This window comes from Cucurbita maxima, unplaced genomic scaffold, assembly GCF_002738345.1.
Source record: "Cucurbita maxima cultivar Rimu unplaced genomic scaffold, Cmax_1.0 Cma_Scf00041, whole genome shotgun sequence".
Taxonomy (NCBI): Eukaryota; Viridiplantae; Streptophyta; class Magnoliopsida; order Cucurbitales; family Cucurbitaceae; genus Cucurbita; species Cucurbita maxima.
Window position 1 is genome coordinate 108,284 of NW_019272057.1, and position 18,380 is coordinate 126,663.

The following is an 18,380-nucleotide window of genomic DNA, read 5'->3' on the forward strand; positions in this document are numbered from 1 at the left end:
ATAATAATTAGAAAAAAAAAAAGTGTCTCGGGAGATTGGGATGGGTGATATATAGAGTGAGTGATTTATTATCTGAACATCTACAAAGTTCTGACCGCGCTCTACTTTTCTTGGATTGAGTTACTCTGATCGGCGTCGGGTTGAGGTTCAATCTCGGAATCTCCATTGCAGGTTGTGTTCGTAGCTTAATCTAGAAAGGTTTTTGGATTGGGTTTGGAATAATCTTCTTTTTCGTTTTTTGATTCTTTTCTTCTGCTCCATTTCTTGTGTTTAATTCCCTCATCATAGTGTCCGGATTGCTCTTGTTTCACCGTTCTGATATTTTGTTCTTTCAATTGACTTCAGTTACTCTCATGGCTTCCAATTCGACGAAGGATGTTGCTGCTGGTAAGTTCCTTTATTGTAGATTGTGGTCGGTAATTTGTGGATTTTTTTTCCTCTTTTAAGGTGAAACAGAGGGGTTCTTCTGTTTAAGTTCCTGTTTAATTTTGGACTTTTTTTTATAAATGAGGACATTGGATGGTTTCTAGGAGTGTGTTTTTGGTTAATTAGATTCTGATTTGGAAGATTTGACTGGAATTAGCGTACGGTGGTTTAAGTTGTAATACTGCTTGTTCTATAGAGGTTATGGATCTTTCGATAGACACAATGCGATCTGGATTCAACTCCCTGTAGAACATCATCTCTTTTAGGGTGCAGAAAACAAAGACATTTGCCGATTTGTCCACCCTTTTTGACTCTAGAGAGGACTTTTGCCGGCAGAATATGGAGATAAGCCTAGAGTCAGAAGAGCACAAGGGTGTTGATGAGTGGAAAAGAGAGAAGCAAATAAATCAAAGTGTAGGGGAGATTTTCAATTGTTGTAACCGAGTATATAATTCAATGAGTAGAAATTGGAATAAAGTAAGCTAACCGCGAGTTTCATGTTCTAAACAAAAAAAGAGAAGTTTAATGTAAACCTTCTTTGCTATTCTTTCCCCTACGTTCATCTTCATAATACCAATAATCCCATTTCAAAAAGGAAAGACTTGTGGCCTGAGCTAATGTGATTTTTAAGCTACTACAATAGAATTTATGGAACACATCACAAGGGCAATATGCTGGGAAATTAAAGAAATAACGGATACAACATATCAGAAATATAACGATGCGAAACAAATTTATTTTTCATTTATTCTTCCTTTTAAATAATTATAATTTCTTCTGAACTTCTTTCTGTTTCAGTTTCTTTCTGATAATGTGTTATTCATTTGCAGATGAGAAGACAGCTTCGTCAGATAACAAAAGTGCCAAAAGTGAAACAATCAAAAGTGAAACAACCAAAAGCGAAACATCCTCTGCAGAGCATCAGCCAGATAAACCAAAGGCTCCCTCAGCCTCACTTCCTGAATTTCCTCCAAATCCTTTTGATTTCTCAGCAATGACTGGCTTGCTTAACGTATGCCAACTTCTTTCATGTCTAAAATATATTCAATTTCTGAATGACTACTATCTACTTAGTTTTCACTCATTAGAATTTTAAGTACTTTGATCTATATGATCATTTAATTGACCTTTTTTTTTTCTTTTTTTTTCTTTTTTTTTTCTTTGTTAAATGTGACTTAGAAATGATGTTCGAGGTGAGTAGGGATAGTCTTTAGAATTTAATCTGCATGAACCTGAATGTGGTGGACACCTAAGAGATCCATGAAAGTTTATTTAGCCCATAATTGAGCTGATAGGATATAATATTTTGGTAGATTGGATGAACTATTTCATTTTAGTTTCTTCTGAGTTTTTGATGAGGAAACTAATTTTCTCCGGTTGTAACCATGAATGAGGTGGATGCCTAAGACATCTTAGAGAAATTTTAGTTTATAATCTAGCTGACAGTATAAAATAATGATTGATTGGGTGAACTGTTCAGTTTTAGTTTTTTCTGAATTTCTGTTGAGGAAACTGTTGAAAGGCGCCCAGCTAGACCCTCAAGGAAAAATGACCACTAGTTGTTATAATTGTAGTTAAAAGATCAAATAAGATTATAAAGCAAATATTTACCAATTTTGCTATCTTGTATATCATTGGTATAATGGTTGAATTTGATTTCTTACACAAAGTGTTAGTTTTGGGGATAACCAAATTGAAAAAGTTATTAAGTCTAGTCATGCTTAAGAACATTGTAAGCTGGCTACAGCTTTACATTAGACTATGTGAAGGTTGAAATATGGATTTAACCAATTGGTTGATTGATTGAAAGTTCTTGCTCTACTGATTTGTGTTAGGATATTGTATGTATGTCATGAGTTACCCAACTATCAAAATTTCAATGTTTTGGTAACCTAATGTTGCATAGGAAAATTAAGAGGTATTTAATATTGCATATAGTTAACCTTCATTGATATTGGATTGACTTCTCAGTGGGATGTGGAATCCATGATGCCAGAAAATACTTTTGGATTTTGATACTTCATTATGATTTCTATGACTGAAAACTTCTGAAATATGTTGTTGACATCGAGGACCTTTTGTTTCCTAGGGAAAAAGAAGATTAAACTCATTCTGAATATTTTCTTTTCATGCTTAGAAATGTAAAAACATGAGAACCTTTTCTTTTCCTTGCAGGATCCTAGCATTCAAGAATTAGCTTCTCAAATAGCAAAAGATCCTGCATTTACTCAGATGGCGTCAGAACTTCAGAAGAATTTTCACGGTGCTTCTGCTCAGCAGGGTATTCCGCAGTTTGATACGCAACAATACTATTCTACCATGCAGCAGGTCATGCAGAATCCTCAATTTATGTCAATGGCTGAGCGCCTTGGCAATACATTAATGCAGGTTCTTGTTGTTGATTGAATTTAAATACGCTCCTGTTGTTGTTCTCCATTCTCTATTTACAATAGCATGTCAATTGAATGATATGATTTGATCTTACAATTTTCCAGGATCCATCCATGTCTAGCATGCTGGAAACTTTTGCAAATCCATCCAATAAAGAGCAGCTTGAGGAACGTATGACACAGATCAAGCAAGATCCAACTTTGAAGCCTATTTTAGATGAAATAGAGACTGGTGGTCCAGCTGCCATGATGAGGTTATGGTTTCTATAATCATTTATTTTCAATCCTGCATCAATTTTTTTTTTTTTTTTTTGGGGGGGGAGTTAAAGACCATTCTGTTAAAGAGAGAGTTTTCTTTCTTAGGTACTGGAATGACAGAGACGTCTTGAAAAAGTTGGGCGAAGCAATGGGTTTTGCAGTTAATGGAGAAGATGGAGCCAATGCTGAAAGTTCTGTTGCAGATGATTCAGAAGAAGTAGGAAATGATGACGAATCTATAGTTCATCAAACTGCTAGTGTTGGTGATGTCGAGGTATAACATGATGATTCATCACAACTTGTTTTTCCTCAAGGTCCTTTCATTATTGATATGAAAGAAATATTGCAATCCAACAATCAGATGCAGACTCATTTATAGAGGCATATCATACTTGAATTGGTCTTAATTAATTTGACATTACATTGTATTTTTTTGTTTCATTGTCATGTTCCTCTCTGCTGTCTTTATGTTGTTGAATCTTAATCAACTACTAAAATAAAATTTTACTTTGTATTTAATTCAAATAATACAAATATCTTTTAATTCTAATGGTAGTTTCATACGAATAATTGAGTTGCATGGAAGCTAGCCGAACAGTGTGTGCATGTGTGGTGGGGAGTGGGTGGGTTCTTCTAAAAGGAATTTATTTTGTCAAATTGGTAGACTGCTTCTTTACCTGTAGTTAGTTAGACCTCGACATTGTTATTCTGTCGAGATTAAAAGAAAATATAGGGTGATATCTATAGGATGGCTCAATGCTGTTAAGAGATGTAAGGTAGAAGGCCCATGGAAAACTATTTCTTCCTACCATAATTTGATAGAACCCATCAATACTTTCAAATGGGCAAAAGGACAGATTTTGATTTAAGCTGTAAGTTTAGAAAGAAACTGGAGAGTTTGTGAGGATTCTTTCACCATGGTATAAAAGATTTTTGATAAAGCTCACTTTTGGGAAGCTAGATGGTGTATTTCTCTAAAAAATATTTGGAGTTATTTTGATATTCAAGTCAATTTGGAGAGTTCGTTTGCTTCTTGTTGTTCTTTGATTTTTCTATTTTTACTATGTTGCCTAGTGGGGAAGGTTCCCTTGTTTATCATTTTTCTATTCACCTTAGATCAATTTATATCAATAAATTAAGAAAATATTTCTATCATTGTTGATTTGCTTCACCCATTTGCCTGTTTAGAAATACTTGAATTAAATAGTTGGGAGTTTGTTTCGTGACGAAGAATATTAGACGAGAGTGGGGTATCAGAAATAAGTTGTCTAATCCAGGTCTTCCTTTTGTTTTTGTTTTTGTTTTAGGGCCTAAAAAATGCACTAGCAGCCGGTGAGAACAAGGATGAAGAAGATTCAGAGGGAAGGACCGCTTTGCATTTTGCATGTGGGTATGGTGAGGTACGATAGCTTCTTGTGGGAAATTTCTTCCCAAACCTTTCTGTTGTTTTCATTACGTTTCAAATACATTTGAGCATCCTTGTGGCTTCTTATTAGTGATAAATTGATAATGAGAATTATGAAATCTGTCTTCTTGGAAAATGCTACGATTTTGAGTAAGGTATAAATATGTAACAGCCTAAGCCTACTGCTAGCAGATAGTGTCATCTTTGGAGATTTTTCCTTTCGGACTTCCCCTCGAGGTTTTTAAAACGTGTCTACTAGGGGGAGGTTTCCACTTTTTTATAAGGAAATGTTTCATTCTCCTCCCCAACCGATGTGGGATCTCACATAGAGATGTTTGCTAATGCTTTTATTTATTCATTTTGTGCTTGATTTTAGCCCGGTTCAACTACTAGTATGGGTGAATTCTTAGTTACATGTGCTATCAATGAGTTTCCTATGGTGCGAGTTTTTCGTTTTGGCCATGAATTTGCCTTGTTTTTGTATTTGCAACAATCTGGAAATTTTGCCTTACATTTGAACTGAGACATGACCAATTTCCAACACTCCTCCCTTCCCAAACATAAATAAACAGGCGAAATGCGCTCAGATCCTTCTTGAAGCTGGAGTGAAGGTGGATGCACTGGATAAGAACAAGAACACTGCACTTCATTATGCAGCTGGTTATGGCAGGAAGGAGTGTGTTGCACTGTTACTCGAGAATGGCGCTGCAGTGTAAAAACAAACAGCCTTCACAATGACATTACTTAATGGTTCTTTTCCTTCAATATTTCACCATTTTCTCCTTTTTTGCCTACAGCACTCTCCAAAACTTGGATGGAAAGACCCCCATAGATGTTGCCAAGCTAAACAACCAACACGAGGTGCTCAAATTGCTCGAGAAGGACGTTTTCCTGTAACTTTTGAAGCCACGGGAAAGATTTTGTGCCATAACTCAAGCACGCACGCCACGGGCACAGGCATTTCTATGATTCTAGCTTTATCTACTTTTGAAAACGCTACTGCTTACTTCAAGTGATGTGATTTTCATTAGAATGATATATATATAATCAGTGAGACTAAATCTGTTCTATTATTTGGTGTGCTATGTGAGCCTTTTGGGATTCTGTTCTGTCTTGCTATACTTGACCAAGAGTATCCATTGTTCTATTCTTTCTCCTGTTTTCATCTTCTCAACCAATTTCTTGTCTCTCTCCCCTCTCTCTCCCTCTCTCTCATCCCCTCTCTCTCCCCCTTCTCTCTCATCCCCTCTCTCCCCCCCTCTCTCTCTCTCTCTCTCTCCCTCCCTCCCTCTCAATTCTCTCTCTCAATCTCTCTCTCTCTCTCTCTCTCTCTCTCTCTCTCTCTCTCTCCATAACAGTGAAAGAGTTTTTACCTTTTTCTAAAGAGAAAAATGGGGTTCAAATGTTGGTCAATTGCATGATCAATACAAATACTTCTATTTTTGTTAGATCCACATGTAGCAAGGATCTAAAATGTTAGGCAAGTGCATGTCCTAAAATTTAAGGTATAATGTACATTAATAAGAAATTAAATTATTTTAATAATTTGACTTAATAAAAATAAACTAATAACAATTAATTAATGTGGTAGAATTGTTAAAAGTAATTATGAGAGCATTCTCACTAAACACAATTATCTTCGATTTCTAGACATTTTGTTTCTATTCCTGACATTTTAAACAAAATCTTCAAACAAACGCCCTTAAATGCTTTCAAATTTAATATCAAATTAGAAAGGTGACTCAGAGTTTGATAATTTTGTGAGTATCAAAACAACCATATGAGTTCATACATTTTTGAACATTTTGTGTCTTAAACAAAATGGGATCTTAGAACACAACCAAAATTTTGATAAAGTCGAGAACCACAGAAGTGTAAAGGTTGAAAGGCAAAACAGCTTGTTTCCTTCTACACTCCACCTTTAAAAAAGCTTTAATTATTTCTTGAAACTCGAAATCTTCCATGGGGATCGGTGGGTTTGTTTAGTTGTAAACGTGCTGGTTGCCCAAAACGGCAGCAAAACCCAACTGAAGAAGCCGAGGGGAGAGCTTCCATTGAGAGTGGACTTTGCAGCAACAATTTTGGGGTCAAAAGGTTCAAACTTTGAGGATTTAAGAACATTGTAAGCTGACCCAGAAGAGTATTTAATGAAATTAAGTTCTCATTCTTCTACCATTCAATTCTCATTTGATCTACATTTTGTGTTTAGCAGCTGCAGTTTGATGAATTTGGGAGCAATATCTTTGAGCAAATGTTTTGATCTGGATTTGAAGAAGAAGAAGAAGAAGAAGAAGATGCTGATGGAGGAGAGGAAGTCGTCCTCTGTTTCAGATGTTGGAGCTTGGGGTATGAACATAATCAGCTCAGTGGGCATCATCATGGCCAACAAGCAGCTCATGTCCCAAACTGGCTTTGCCTTTTCCTTTGGTTTGTACCTCTCTTCTTCTCTTCTAAGTTTCAAATTTCATTATCCTAAGTTCTCTTAACTGAAGCAATCATTTGAATTCTGAGCTAACTCTTAGCTAGCTGTTCTTCGCCCATTGACTGAATGAAGCGGTTTTAATCGAAGCTCTCGATAAATGATGAAGGACCAACATGAAAATGATAATTCCATTGAGAGTGCTCAAGAGAAAAAGAGAAATACATGATATGATAATCATATCCTGAGATCCCACATTGGAGGGTAAGAAGAACAAAACATTCTTTATAACGGTGTGAAAACTTCTATCTAGTAGATGCGTTTTAAAATCTTGATGGGAAACTCAGAAGGGAAAATCCAAAGAGGACAAAGCGGTGGACTTGAGTTGTTACAAATGGTATTAGAGACATGCATCGGGTGATGTGCCAGCAAGAAACCTGAGACCCAAAGGGGTGGACACGAGGCGGTGTGCCAGCAAGGACGCTGGTCCCCAAGGGAAGGTGAATTGGGGAGGTCCCACATTGATTGGAGAGGGAACGAGTACCAGCGAGAACACTAGGCTCCACAGGAGGGGCGGATTGTGAGATCCCACATCAGTTGGGGAGAAGAACGAAACATTGTTTATAAGAAAAGGTGTGGAAATCTCTCCCTAAGAGATGTATTTTAAAACCTTGAGGGAAAGTTTGGAAGAGAAAGCCTAAAAAAGACAATATAGAGTAGCGATGGGCTTGGGATATTAGAGTATCTCTTTTATTTCACCAACTACTTGTTCTGATCCAAGAATTTCCTTTTGTGTTTCAGCTACAACCTTAACTGGATTTCACTTTTCTGCAACTGCAATGGTTGGCTGGATTTCAAATGCCACTGGCTATTCTGAATCCAAATCTGTTCCCATCTGGGAGCTTCTTTGGTTCTCGATTATCGCTAACACGTCGATAGCAGCCATGAACTTCAGCCTCATGTTAAACTCCGTTGGATTCTATCAGGTTCAATCTTCTCCCCCTTACCCTTAGTTGTCATGTCACTCGTGATCGTCATCGACAATAACCGAACATTGTCACTGCTCCATACGCTTGTAGATATCAAAGCTAAGCATGATACCAGTGGTTTGTGTAATGGAATGGATTCTTCATGGAAAACAATACTCAAGGGAAGTGAAGATGGCCGTAGCCGTGGTCGTTGTCGGTGTCGGGGTCTGTACAGTGACTGATGTGAAGGTTAATGCCAAAGGGTTCCTTTGTGCCTTGGTAGCAGTCTTGTGCACATCACTGCAACAAATTGTAAGCACTTTCTTTTTGTGAGAATCCCACGTTGGCTAGGGAGGAAAACAAAACACCCTTTATAAAGGTGTGGAAACCTTTCTCTAGCAGACGCGTTTTAAAGCCTTGAGGGGAAGTCCGTAAGGGAAAGCCCAAAGAGAATAATATCTGCTAGCGGTGAGCCTGGACTATTACAAATGGTATCAGAGCTAGACACTGGACAATGTGTCAGTAAAGACGCTGGGGAAAGGGAAAGTCCAAAAAGGACAATATCTGCTAGCGGTGGGCTTAGGCCGTTACACTGCCGAGTCTGAAGCTAACAATTTTGCATTGATTAACAGTCTATAGGTTCATTACAAAAGAAGTACTCAATAGGATCCTTTGAATTACTCAGCAAGACAGCTCCCATACAAGCACTTTCTCTTCTAACAGTTGGCCCATTTATTGACTACTGCCTCACAAGCAAATCTATACTGAATTACAGCTACACTTTCAACGCGTTTGTGAGTCGTTCTTTCGATCTCTCTTTCGAATCCCGTAAATGTTTCGCTTTTTCTTTTGAAGGTTCCAATCAATATGAAACCTTGATGAATGTTGCAGAGTTTCATAGTACTGTCATGCTCCCTTGCTGTGTTCTGCAACATCAGTCAATATCTGTGCATTGGGCGCTTCTCGGCCGTGTCGTTCCAGGTGTTAGGTCATATGAAGACGGTATGCGTGTTGACATTGGGGTGGCTGCTCTTTGATTCAGAGATGACATTGAAGAACATATCAGGAATGGTTCTTGCTGTTGTTGGGATGGTGATTTATAACTGGGCAGTTGAGATTGAGAAGCAAGGCAATGCAATGGCTGTCCCTCAAACAAAGAGCCCACTTTCAGATGAGGAGTTGATGCTGTTGAAGGAGGGAATTCAGGAGAGTGGCTTGAGAGATGAAGAGCTTGGTCATGTTCAAAAATAATAAAATCTGTGTTTTTCTTCCTTTTTGCACACCAAATTTCTCCACCAATGTGGATTTTAAGTCTCCTAAGGTTGACTATTTATATATTCAAAGATTGTAACATTCGTATCCGAATAAAAGAAAGTATTTGAAATTGTTGTGACAATCTACGAGGCTAAAGTGATAATATGATTCTATAAGGAGAGATTTCGGAAAACAGCTACCTATTTTTGTTACTAAATCACTTCTAAGTCATCATAATTCGTGAAGATCTTTTGTATTCTCAAGAACTAAATTAAAATATCTTTGAATTAGAGAACAGTAATCCTTCCTTCTTACCGAACGATATGATATTTGTCTAATTTAAGCCTAAAATACTATTGGAGTTCTATGAAGAAAGTGAAAGCTCCTTATCATATTCGAAAACGAGACTAGGCGATCTACTGAAGCTTAGGGATGTAAAAATGCATCGGTAGGGGAGCGTTCTGCCTTAAAGGGAAGCACCGCCACCCGTTGTCGATCGTACTCGGCCCTTCCTCGTTGTTGTGTAACAAGTGCATAATGTGCACTATTTGATTGAAATTCACCATGTTCAAGTGGTCAACCCATAAAGTTGTGGTTTCTCTGGTTCCATGGAGCCATGATAGAGAGAGAGAGAGAGAGAAATGGAAGCAAATCAACGCCTCTTCAGGAGCCACGGAGTCGTAATTTGAGTTGGGGTCAGGCGCTTTGTCAAACTCATCCACTCAAATCCGTGTAGATAGAGCTATATTTCATCTTCATAACATATTCACGAACACTTAGCAGGAGAAGAACTGTGTGCCAATGACTGTATACATAATGGGGGCTTTCGATTCCATAGGCGTAAGGCTTTACAACAATGCCCATCATTACCCTCTTTCTTCTTCAATTTCTGCCCCAAATGACTGTTGCAGCAGCTATGGCCGTTTCTTGAGTCTTCGTTTTTCTCTTCGCCCAAAACGAACTGGGTTTCGTTTTAGGTCATTTTGTGCTCTGCCCGGCAGCGGAGAATCTGAATCCCCTGTTCCTGGTAGCAGCGACGGCCGGTTTAGCAGAGGCGAAGGTTCGCCGTCGGCGACGGGTATAAAATGGAGCAAAGAAGAGGAAGAAGAAGACAATACAGAAGAAGACGAAGAAGAAGAAGAAGAAGAAGAAGAAGGTATCCCCTCTGGAATTGGGAGTTCAACAATAATCTCATCGTGTTTCGTTGGTGTTCTTACGGGCATCGGCGTCGTGCTCTTCAATAACGCAGTACTTCGTAGACTCCATTTTTCTTCACCTTCTTTGTTTCTTCTATGAACTTAGCACATATTATAATCAGTCAAGAACTTGAAAATACTTCTCTGCTGATTCGTTGGTGTTCTTACTGTGATGTTTTGAATGATTGAAGGTGCATGAGCTACGTGATTTTTTCTGGGATGGAATTCCTAATAGAGGAGCTTCTTGGTTAAGAGAAATGCCTGTTGAAGAAACATGGAAACGAGTTATATTGGTTCCTGCTTGTGGGGGATTTCTTGTTAGCTTTCTAAATCTGCTTAGAGAGGCTACAAACAGTGATCCTTCCACGAAACTTGGAGTTCCAGTTTCCATTTCTAATCAATTCAGGGCTGCACTGCAACCTTTCCTTAAGGCTGTAGCTGCTTCTGTAACCCTTGGAACAGGTAACTCTTTGGGGCCGGAGGGTCCGAGTGTCGACATCGGTACTTCTGTTGGCAAGGGTGTTTCTACTGTGTTTGACAGGAACTCTAGAACAAAGCTTTCTCTGATAGCTGCAGGATCAGCTGCTGGCATCTCATCTGGTTGGTCTCTACTAAAATGGTTTGTGGCTAATGGCTGTGATAGAACAATGAGGCATTGGTTTCCTCATGTTCTTGAGTTGATCCTCCAACAGGGTCTTATGAATTCTCTTCTGTTTTGACAGGGTTTAATGCTGCAGTTGCTGGCTGTTTCTTTGCTGTTGAGTCAGTCCTGTGGCCATCTCCTGCAGATTCAACTTTTTCTCTCACAAACACTACTTCAATGGTTATCTTAAGTGCTGTAATAGCTTCTGCTGTTTCACAAGTTGGTCTTGGGGTTGAACCAGCATTCAAGGTTCCTGAATACGATTTTCGCTCACCGAGTGGTAAACTAATAGTCTAAGTTTGAAATCAATGCTAACACACAAGATAATTGATCCATCTTTTTGTCTTAGGGTTTATATTTGGCAAGCAAGTAGTCTATAAGAGCCTATTTAACTCGTTTCAGAGCTTCCACTGTATCTGTTGTTGGGTGCACTCTGTGGCTTGGTTTCATTGAGCTTTTCTAAATGCACATCTTATATGCTTGCAACCGTCGACAAAGTTCATAAGGACTTCGGTGTGTCGAGGGCTTTGTTTCCTATTCTAGGTGGCTTCTCTACTGGACTGATAGCCATGGCATACCCTGAAATTCTGTACTGGGGGTTTGAGAATGTTGATCTTTTGTTGGAATCTCGGCCATTTGTGAAACCCCTCTCAGCTGAATTGTTAGCCCAGCTTGTTGTTGTCAAGATTTTGGCGACCTCTTTGTGTAGAGCATCTGGACTAGTAGGAGGGTACTATGCGCCATCTCTGTTTATTGGCGCTGCAACTGGAATGGCATATGGGAAATTCATTGGAATTGCACTTTCTGAGCCCAACACAGTGATCGACTTCTCCATTTTCGAAGTGGCGTCGCCTCAAGCTTATGGATTGGTACTGTTCTATGTCATTGTATTCCTTAAATCTCATCGTTTTATTGCCATTTTTGTGGAAGAACACGAACACAACTTGCATTGGCTTGGTTTTGCAGGTTGGAATGGCTGCTACTCTTGCTGGGGTTTGTCAGGTGCCTCTTACTGCTGTTTTGTTGCTTTTTGAGCTGACACAGGACTACCGAATTGTTCTTCCTTTACTTGGAGCTGTCGGGGTGTCGTCGTGGTTAACATCCGGGCAGAAAAGGAAAAGGAGTTCCCAGAAGACAAAGAAACTCCCTCTAGGGAAAATTCTTAGTACTCAACAATCTACAACATATGACAGTAATGCAAATGACCAATCTTCCAATTATACAGATGATGGAAAGGAAACTTACCCAAATGATCTCTGTGAAATTGAAAGCTCACTTTGTGCATATGATTCTGATAGCGAAATTGTAGAGTTAGAAAGGAAGATATGTGTGTCTGAAGCCATGACAACAAGATACGTTACTGTCTTCATGGACACTTTCCTTATAGAAGCAGTAGATCTCATGCTTGCAGAGAAGCAGTCCTGTGCATTGATTGTGGATGAAGAGAATACTTTGATTGGCATATTGGCCCTTGAAGACATTCAAAAGTTAAGCAAAAATGTAATATCAAGAACTGAGCAACTAAAGGTGGGCTTCTACTATACTATGGTTGGTCATTCTTTTCTCCACAATTTTGTAAGATCGGCTAATTCAAAGGGGTAAATCTAGTTCAAAGCTATCGAAATGAATTGCTCGTCCCAATTTCGAACCTCACAGTATAGCAGAGAGATATTTTTACTTCTATGACTCATCAATTCTGTAAATATCCAAACTTAACCACTTATTATGTTGGACAGGGGCTAGTAGTTTCTGAGATTTGCTCACTGGAAGGCGAGATATGTCAAGTACCATGGACAGCAACTCCAAGTATGGACATTCTTACAGCTAAAATGGTTATGAAGAATTTAGGTGTGAGCCAAGTTCCAGTGGTGAAAGATCAGATGGGTTACCTTGTGGGTGTTCTAGACTTGGAGTGTATTGATCTCACACGCAGGTACGTTTAAAACTATAAGAGTGGAACTTCATCTATACTTGGAGTTTCTACTTATGATATTCCACCATTTCCTTTGTTGGTTGATGCAGAATTCTTGCAACAAGAGAATCCCTCGGCTGATGATAGCTAAGACAAAGTGGAGCATGAAAGCTTCGACACACAGAGAATATAAATCACAGCATAACACAATGCAATTACTGAGGCTGCTATTCAGCGCAGCAGAAATTAAGCACCAGCAGGGCAAAATCCTTCACTCTTTGTGCAGTAACTTCATTGTTTACTTTGGAAGACAAGCTACAATACACACACATGGCATTAACCTTTTCAGATAAGCTTGAAAATCCTCACTACCACAGCTCACACATCATTGCGTTGTGGTTTTGATTAATATCCTACTCTCAAACAAACCCTTTCTCCTCTTTGTAACCTCATGAACACATTTACAAGAGTGAAGGTAGAGTTGGATTGTAGATACCTCTAGTTTCTTTACAGTTTTTTTTTTTCATAATAAAATTTTGTTTTCAACTCGTTATTTATTTAGCACGAGAATTTGAACATTTGATCTTAAAAGGAAGGAATGTAGAGCCACGCTCATGTTAGGCATGGGGATATGGGAACTTTTTCTTTTTTAACTCATTATTGTTCAATACAATTATATCTTGATCTCATGTAATATAATTTTGTTCTTTGGACTATATATATACATAAATGTCACCAACTTTTAGTATTATATGAATTAAAAACACATCAATCAGGGAGGTAAAAAATTAATCAGCTCAAGTCACATGAAAACCTCTATTCTGATTCATGGTGATTCACAAGGAAACCTCAATACACATATCAAGATTTGCCAATGCCACCATGACATTTAGCAAATTATCCATACCTGGTCTAAATAGTAAGATTATCCATCTTAACTCAGTTTTATACACGAATACTCGAGGCACGGCACAATTTTTACGACTATACCAAGAGTACAAGTCTACATAAATCTATCCAACAAAGAAGGTCAAAAGTCACCTCTATTTGCTTGGAGTACGTCGTTCAATGATTCCCTCCCTTTTCTCCACCCCTTTTCAAAGATTAGGGTAACATTTGGTCATTCTGCTTGCTGGTTTCTTCAAGTTTTACGCCTGGCTCTTCGATTTTGAGAGAACCTATGTCTAAAGCCTGCAAGTGCAATGTAAACATATAAATAAATGAGTACTCAACATTCTAGACAAATCATTTTAATTTGAAAAGCCCCCTAGAGAGTAATTTTTCCAATTCCAAACATTATAGACAAATCATTTTAATGGAAAGTGATAGCTCCTAATTCAAAACTTGAAAAAGAGAATATTTCATTGCTTCCACTTTCCAGAGATTTTTCACCTTTGCGCTTGTAGCCTCGGCTGCTGCTGCTTTTTCTAAACCTCTAGTACTATCGACATTAACTTCCTAAAAAATTTTAGACAACCGATAAAAGAATCAAAAAGCATGCAGGAAAAATATGTCATCAATGATAGCTTGAATCATGAAATGTAACAAGGCGTGGACATGAATAAAAATAGGACATTATATTCAATTAGAGCATACCGTATCTTTGATTTCAGACTCGACCGTTTCTCTTTTAACTCTGCTTGGGATGGGTTTTCTGTTCAAACAGCAAGTGAAAAAAAGCAGCCGAAGTTAAGATACTAAGGATTGAAAAAATAAAATAAAACAGAAATCAAGTACCAAAACGAAATACCTCTCATCATCAACTTCCATATCTGAATCTGGATCCCGTCTCTCATCCTTGTCCTCCCGATCTTCATCCGCCTGAAGATTATATTTAGCAGTCAGTAATCAGGCGACAATTACCAATGACATTATTGGTCAAGTAGGTAGATTTCCAGGTTAAATTTGATTCCAATTTCCTAATAACAACAAATAGAATGGGGGAAAAAGGAATGGATTGTGTATCTCAAGTATTAAAAGTTTTCTCGCACTAAACCTGGATTACCATTTTATATCTTTCAACAAATTATTGTCATCGTGCCGAAGACAAGCAACACAACACAGAGACATTGAATCTATTTGCATATGGATCAAAAAATCATGGCGTTAATGCATGCAGGTTGAAAACTAATAAAACAAATTATATTATTTTAACATACCTCTGGGAGTTCGGTATCAGGAGGTCTTTCTTGAAACTGAACACTGGGTGCATGCTGAAGCCTTGAGAGGTAATCAAGCAGCTTGCCCTGTATTTCTTCCAACATTTGGTGTGTATTTTTGTTCTCCATATTACTGGGAGCAACATGCAGAGTGTAATCAGGACCGAAATACTCGTAATATTCATGTTGTGGCATTTTGTCATCAACCTCCATCCCAAGTGCAACTCCTGTCTGTTTTACATGTGACAGTTTATTGCCAAACAGAATATCAAAAAAATGATACAGATATGAGGAAGAACTTTGGAGCAACAATCTAGCATCAAGGACAACATGACTTTGTACAAAATCTTAACACCCCATGATGAAAAGAGTAAGACGTACTATTGTTATGAAGTCACAAAGTTTATCAACTCTCTCCACATGAACTTTTGTACTAATTTGGAACACACAGACATGTTAAAATATAAAAGAAATGGTACGGATCGAAAAGAATGTCTGATGTCTCCTCTGGTCAGAAACTTCAGTATATGAGCTCCCGAAAGAAGTCAACCATAATCTTTATTATTGTTTTTTTTTATAAGAGAATTTCATTGATTTTGAAACTTACAAAAGGAATGTGTCATCCATGATGCTTACCATCTTTGCAGAATATAGATTTTATTGGGGTCATATTACTAAAGAGAACCTTTAAATTATAAAAACTTGAGACATTAGTCATTAGTTGAGTTGTTATGAACATGTAAGATGCTTCTACTCCACTGCCCTTCCTATTTTAAAATGACACAAGCACAATCTTAAATCAATTGATCAAGTTATATCATTCACCTCACTCAATATGAGCTAATAAGATCAAGTGCTGCACTTTCCAAAACTTCATAACACGATACACAAGAAGGAACTAACACTTATACAAAAAATTATTCTTCGAAAGCAATACTTGTACCTCATAGCACCAGCAGCGAGCAACATTGCGGATGGTGTAGCCACCCCCACCAAGTAACAATAGAGGCACATTGAATGATCTCATATATCTAACACACTCTGCATGACCTTTTATTGACAAGTTAAAGCATCCAAGCCTATCGCCAGAAAGAGAGTCAGCCCCACATTGGAGAACAACAGCTCCAGGTTTAAAAACTTCCATAACTTTTCCCATTATAGGTTTGAACAAGAAATGATAGCTCTCGTCATCAATTCCATCATCCAAAGGAACATTAAGGGAGTAATACTTTCCTTTTCCATAACCAATGTCTCTTATATCACCTGTACCAGGAAAATAATCTCCAAATTTGTGGAACGATACAGTCATGACCCTGTCGGTTGTGTAAAAAGCCTCCTCGACACCATCTCCATGGTGGATATCAATGTCAACATATAAAACACGCTGCACATGAAGTTTCACAATTACAAGATCAACATGCAGAGAATCATAACATAACAAATTGTCAAGATCACATCCCAGTATAGTTTATTAAAATCCAAACCATACTACATGAAGTGATGCTGGTTAAAGATTACAAAAACAGCAGTTCTACATCTCGAGTCTTTCCCGCTAGTCACTGGTGCACTAAGTGAAGATGACACGATATCATAGGACATGCTTCCAACAGAGCTTTACGTTATTCCAAATCAAGATTTAACAATACTTAATAGTTAAGCAAGCCACAGGATCGAATAGAAAAAATTATCTAACAAGCATTGATAGTTAGTGGTTAATACTTCTGTGACTACACAAACCTCATAATGTTTAAGAAGCTCCAGTATCGACAGAACAATATCATTGACATAACAAAATCCAGACGCTTCGCACTTCTTCGCATGGTGTAGCCCACCAGACCAATTGACAGCAATATCACAAACCTTATGGTTTAACTTAACAGCACCACCAACAGATCCACCAGCATAAGTTTGACAGAAAGAGTAGAGGCCATCAAAGACAGGACAGTCCTCACCGACATTGAAGCGCTTAAGCTGTCTTAGCTGATCTTGCTGCGTTTCAGGGGTAATGCTTTTAAGAAACGCCACATAATCATCAGCGTGAAATCTGCAAAGGACTTTGTCCCTAGCAGGAACAGGCTTGAAAACCTGCATATGCTGTAGTAAGCCATAATGAGCGAGAAGGGCATGCGTCATTCGGATGCGATGCGGCTTCATTGGGTGACCTTGCCCATAATAGTAATTCCCAACCTCAGGGTCATAGAAATAGCTGACTTTCCTCTTCACGCCATCAGGCCCAGATGGTAATGAATTGCCTCCAGTCTCCATATCCCCCACGAGGTGCAAGAATTCTAGGGCAAAAACAACCAAGTAATAACCTAACTTGAGTTCGGTCACCAAAATACTCGCTAAAAATCGTCAGAAATCACTGAAATCAACCAGATTCTACACCAAAACTGAATTCAGAGAGTGAAAATCAAAAGGGAGACAACGAACAAGTCCAAATAAAGCAAATCATAGTCTCTAACGTCACGTCAACATCCCGATTCAGGCAAAAACAATGGTTATTGAAACTACTATCTTGTAATCAAAGTGAACGAACTAAAACTTTGCTGATAGCGAGTAATGCAATACAGTAAAGAAAGCTAAGATAAATTGACATCGTCTCTGAAGAACAAGTAAACAAACAAAAACAAAGACAGGAAACCTTAAACTGGAGAGAGAACGCAGCTCGATAATGGCTACAGAAGCGGCCCGAATACCTTCTTCCTCACTGTGATCAACAACGAGAAGATCCAACTAAACTTCTTCGACCGACTGAAAATCTAAATCCTTTCCAATTATTAACTGTTTAATAAATTTTATCTTCAATATATTTTTTAATTTTATCCACTTATTCAACACTTTTCTAAATTAATGCTCAAATAAATACAAAATAAAGTTAAAGCATCCTTTAATTTTTTTTTTATATTTTAAATATATATATATATATATATATATATATATATATACAAACCTATTAAACAAAATAATTTTTTTTTTGGTATTTATTTAACATATTATCATTTTAATAATATATTATTTAATTTTATGAACTAAAATTTTATTTATGTTTTAAATTTTATCACAAAATTTAATTTTATGAAAAATTAATTAAAATATTACTTGTAATTTAAATTATATAAACCTAAAATTAAAATTATATTGAATGGAAAAATATGTTTATATTGATCATTATAGTTATTTCATAATAAATTAATAGTAATTTACCCAATATTGTAACAGAACTACGTCGTTTAAATATTAAATTTATCAAATATTGATTTAATTTATATCCCAACTGATTTTCGTAAAAGGAAAGATAGAGACAATTATTTTAAAAATTAGGTAATCTCAAACTAAGCCAAAGTTTT

General features: G+C 37.5%; 4 protein-coding genes across 8 annotated transcripts; 3 read left to right on the forward strand and 1 right to left on the reverse strand.

Moving 5' to 3' along the window:
* The first annotated feature begins 22 nt into the window (after nucleotides 1-22).
* On the forward strand, nucleotides 23-5,588 carry LOC111469833 (ankyrin repeat domain-containing protein 2A-like). Of its 2 annotated transcripts, none has more exons than XM_023115275.1 (9): nucleotides 23-171; nucleotides 346-387; nucleotides 1,257-1,438; nucleotides 2,602-2,814; nucleotides 2,922-3,070; nucleotides 3,180-3,348; nucleotides 4,382-4,474; nucleotides 5,052-5,191; nucleotides 5,277-5,588. In XM_023115275.1, exons 2-9 carry the CDS (start codon nucleotides 354-356, stop codon nucleotides 5,374-5,376), a joined length of 1,080 nt encoding a protein of 359 aa, XP_022971043.1. In that variant the 5' UTR covers nucleotides 23-171; nucleotides 346-353; the 3' UTR covers nucleotides 5,377-5,588. The 2 variants fall into 2 exon arrangements, with proteins under 2 accessions (XP_022971043.1, XP_022971044.1); XM_023115276.1 differs by having other exon boundaries at nucleotides 75-198.
* Nucleotides 5,589-6,296: 708 nt separating this feature from the next.
* LOC111469831 (UDP-rhamnose/UDP-galactose transporter 2-like) lies at nucleotides 6,297-9,258 on the forward strand. Of its 2 annotated transcripts, none has more exons than XM_023115270.1 (6): nucleotides 6,297-6,601; nucleotides 6,689-6,906; nucleotides 7,700-7,884; nucleotides 7,978-8,178; nucleotides 8,499-8,660; nucleotides 8,758-9,258. In XM_023115270.1, the coding sequence occupies exons 2-6, from the start codon at nucleotides 6,702-6,704 to the stop codon at nucleotides 9,115-9,117; spliced, it is 1,113 nt and encodes a 370-aa protein (XP_022971038.1). In that variant the 5' UTR covers nucleotides 6,297-6,601; nucleotides 6,689-6,701; the 3' UTR covers nucleotides 9,118-9,258. The 2 variants fall into 2 exon arrangements, with proteins under 2 accessions (XP_022971038.1, XP_022971039.1); XM_023115271.1 differs by having other exon boundaries at nucleotides 6,692-6,906.
* A 253-nt stretch (nucleotides 9,259-9,511) lies between these two features.
* Nucleotides 9,512-13,565, forward strand: LOC111469757 (chloride channel protein CLC-e). The gene is made up of 7 exons (XM_023115171.1): nucleotides 9,512-10,368; nucleotides 10,508-10,916; nucleotides 11,039-11,239; nucleotides 11,362-11,828; nucleotides 11,926-12,486; nucleotides 12,696-12,892; nucleotides 12,982-13,565. The coding sequence occupies exons 1-7, from the start codon at nucleotides 9,922-9,924 to the stop codon at nucleotides 13,010-13,012; spliced, it is 2,313 nt and encodes a 770-aa protein (XP_022970939.1). The 5' UTR covers nucleotides 9,512-9,921; the 3' UTR covers nucleotides 13,013-13,565.
* An 84-nt stretch (nucleotides 13,566-13,649) lies between these two features.
* LOC111469797 (histone deacetylase 19-like) lies at nucleotides 13,650-17,809 on the reverse strand. Of its 3 annotated transcripts, none has more exons than XM_023115226.1 (8): nucleotides 17,675-17,809; nucleotides 16,768-17,318; nucleotides 15,974-16,414; nucleotides 15,031-15,261; nucleotides 14,622-14,692; nucleotides 14,468-14,525; nucleotides 14,264-14,329; nucleotides 13,650-14,062 (listed from the first exon to the last, which is right to left on the reverse strand). In XM_023115226.1, the coding sequence occupies exons 2-8, from the start codon at nucleotides 17,293-17,295 to the stop codon at nucleotides 13,976-13,978; spliced, it is 1,482 nt and encodes a 493-aa protein (XP_022970994.1). In that variant the 5' UTR covers nucleotides 17,296-17,318; nucleotides 17,675-17,809; the 3' UTR covers nucleotides 13,650-13,975. The 3 variants fall into 3 exon arrangements, with proteins under 3 accessions (XP_022970994.1, XP_022970993.1, XP_022970995.1); XM_023115225.1 differs by having other exon boundaries at nucleotides 16,768-17,320; nucleotides 17,700-17,802; XM_023115227.1 differs by lacking the exon at nucleotides 14,264-14,329 and having other exon boundaries at nucleotides 16,768-17,320; nucleotides 17,700-17,802.
* Nucleotides 17,810-18,380: the final 571 nt, after the last annotated feature.

What these genes read in the sequence shown, in the direction of transcription:
- LOC111469833 (XM_023115275.1), top strand. Translation starts at nt 354, where the DNA reads ATGGCTTCCAATTCGACGAAGGATGTTGCTGCTG. An exon ending in CTAGTGTTGGTGATGTCGAG is followed by an intron (nt 3,349 to 4,381) that starts GTATAACATGAT and finishes TTTTTGTTTTAG; the next exon opens with GGCCTAAAAAATGCACTAGC. An exon ending in CTCGAGAATGGCGCTGCAGT is followed by an intron (nt 5,192 to 5,276) that starts GTAAAAACAAAC and finishes TTTTGCCTACAG; the next exon opens with CACTCTCCAAAACTTGGATG.
- LOC111469831 (XM_023115270.1), top strand. Translation starts at nt 6,702, where the DNA reads ATGAATTTGGGAGCAATATCTTTGAGCAAATGTTTTGATCTGGATTTG. An exon ending in TGGCTTTGCCTTTTCCTTTG is followed by an intron (nt 6,907 to 7,699) that starts GTTTGTACCTCT and finishes TTTGTGTTTCAG; the next exon opens with CTACAACCTTAACTGGATTT. An exon ending in ACTCCGTTGGATTCTATCAG is followed by an intron (nt 7,885 to 7,977) that starts GTTCAATCTTCT and finishes ATACGCTTGTAG; the next exon opens with ATATCAAAGCTAAGCATGAT.
- LOC111469757 (XM_023115171.1), top strand. Translation starts at nt 9,922, where the DNA reads ATGACTGTATACATAATGGGGGCTTTCGATTCCATAGGCGTAAGGCTT. An exon ending in AGCTGCTGGCATCTCATCTG is followed by an intron (nt 10,917 to 11,038) that starts GTTGGTCTCTAC and finishes CTGTTTTGACAG; the next exon opens with GGTTTAATGCTGCAGTTGCT. An exon ending in CAAGAACTGAGCAACTAAAG is followed by an intron (nt 12,487 to 12,695) that starts GTGGGCTTCTAC and finishes TATGTTGGACAG; the next exon opens with GGGCTAGTAGTTTCTGAGAT.
- LOC111469797 (XM_023115226.1), bottom strand. Translation starts at nt 17,295, where the DNA reads ATGGAGACTGGAGGCAATTCATTACCATCTGGGCCTGATGGCGTGAAG. An exon ending in CTGATACCGAACTCCCAGAG is followed by an intron (nt 14,693 to 15,030) that starts GTATGTTAAAAT and finishes TATAATCTTCAG; the next exon opens with GCGGATGAAGATCGGGAGGA. An exon ending in AGTCTGAAATCAAAGATACG is followed by an intron (nt 14,330 to 14,467) that starts GTATGCTCTAAT and finishes AAAATTTTTTAG; the next exon opens with GAAGTTAATGTCGATAGTAC.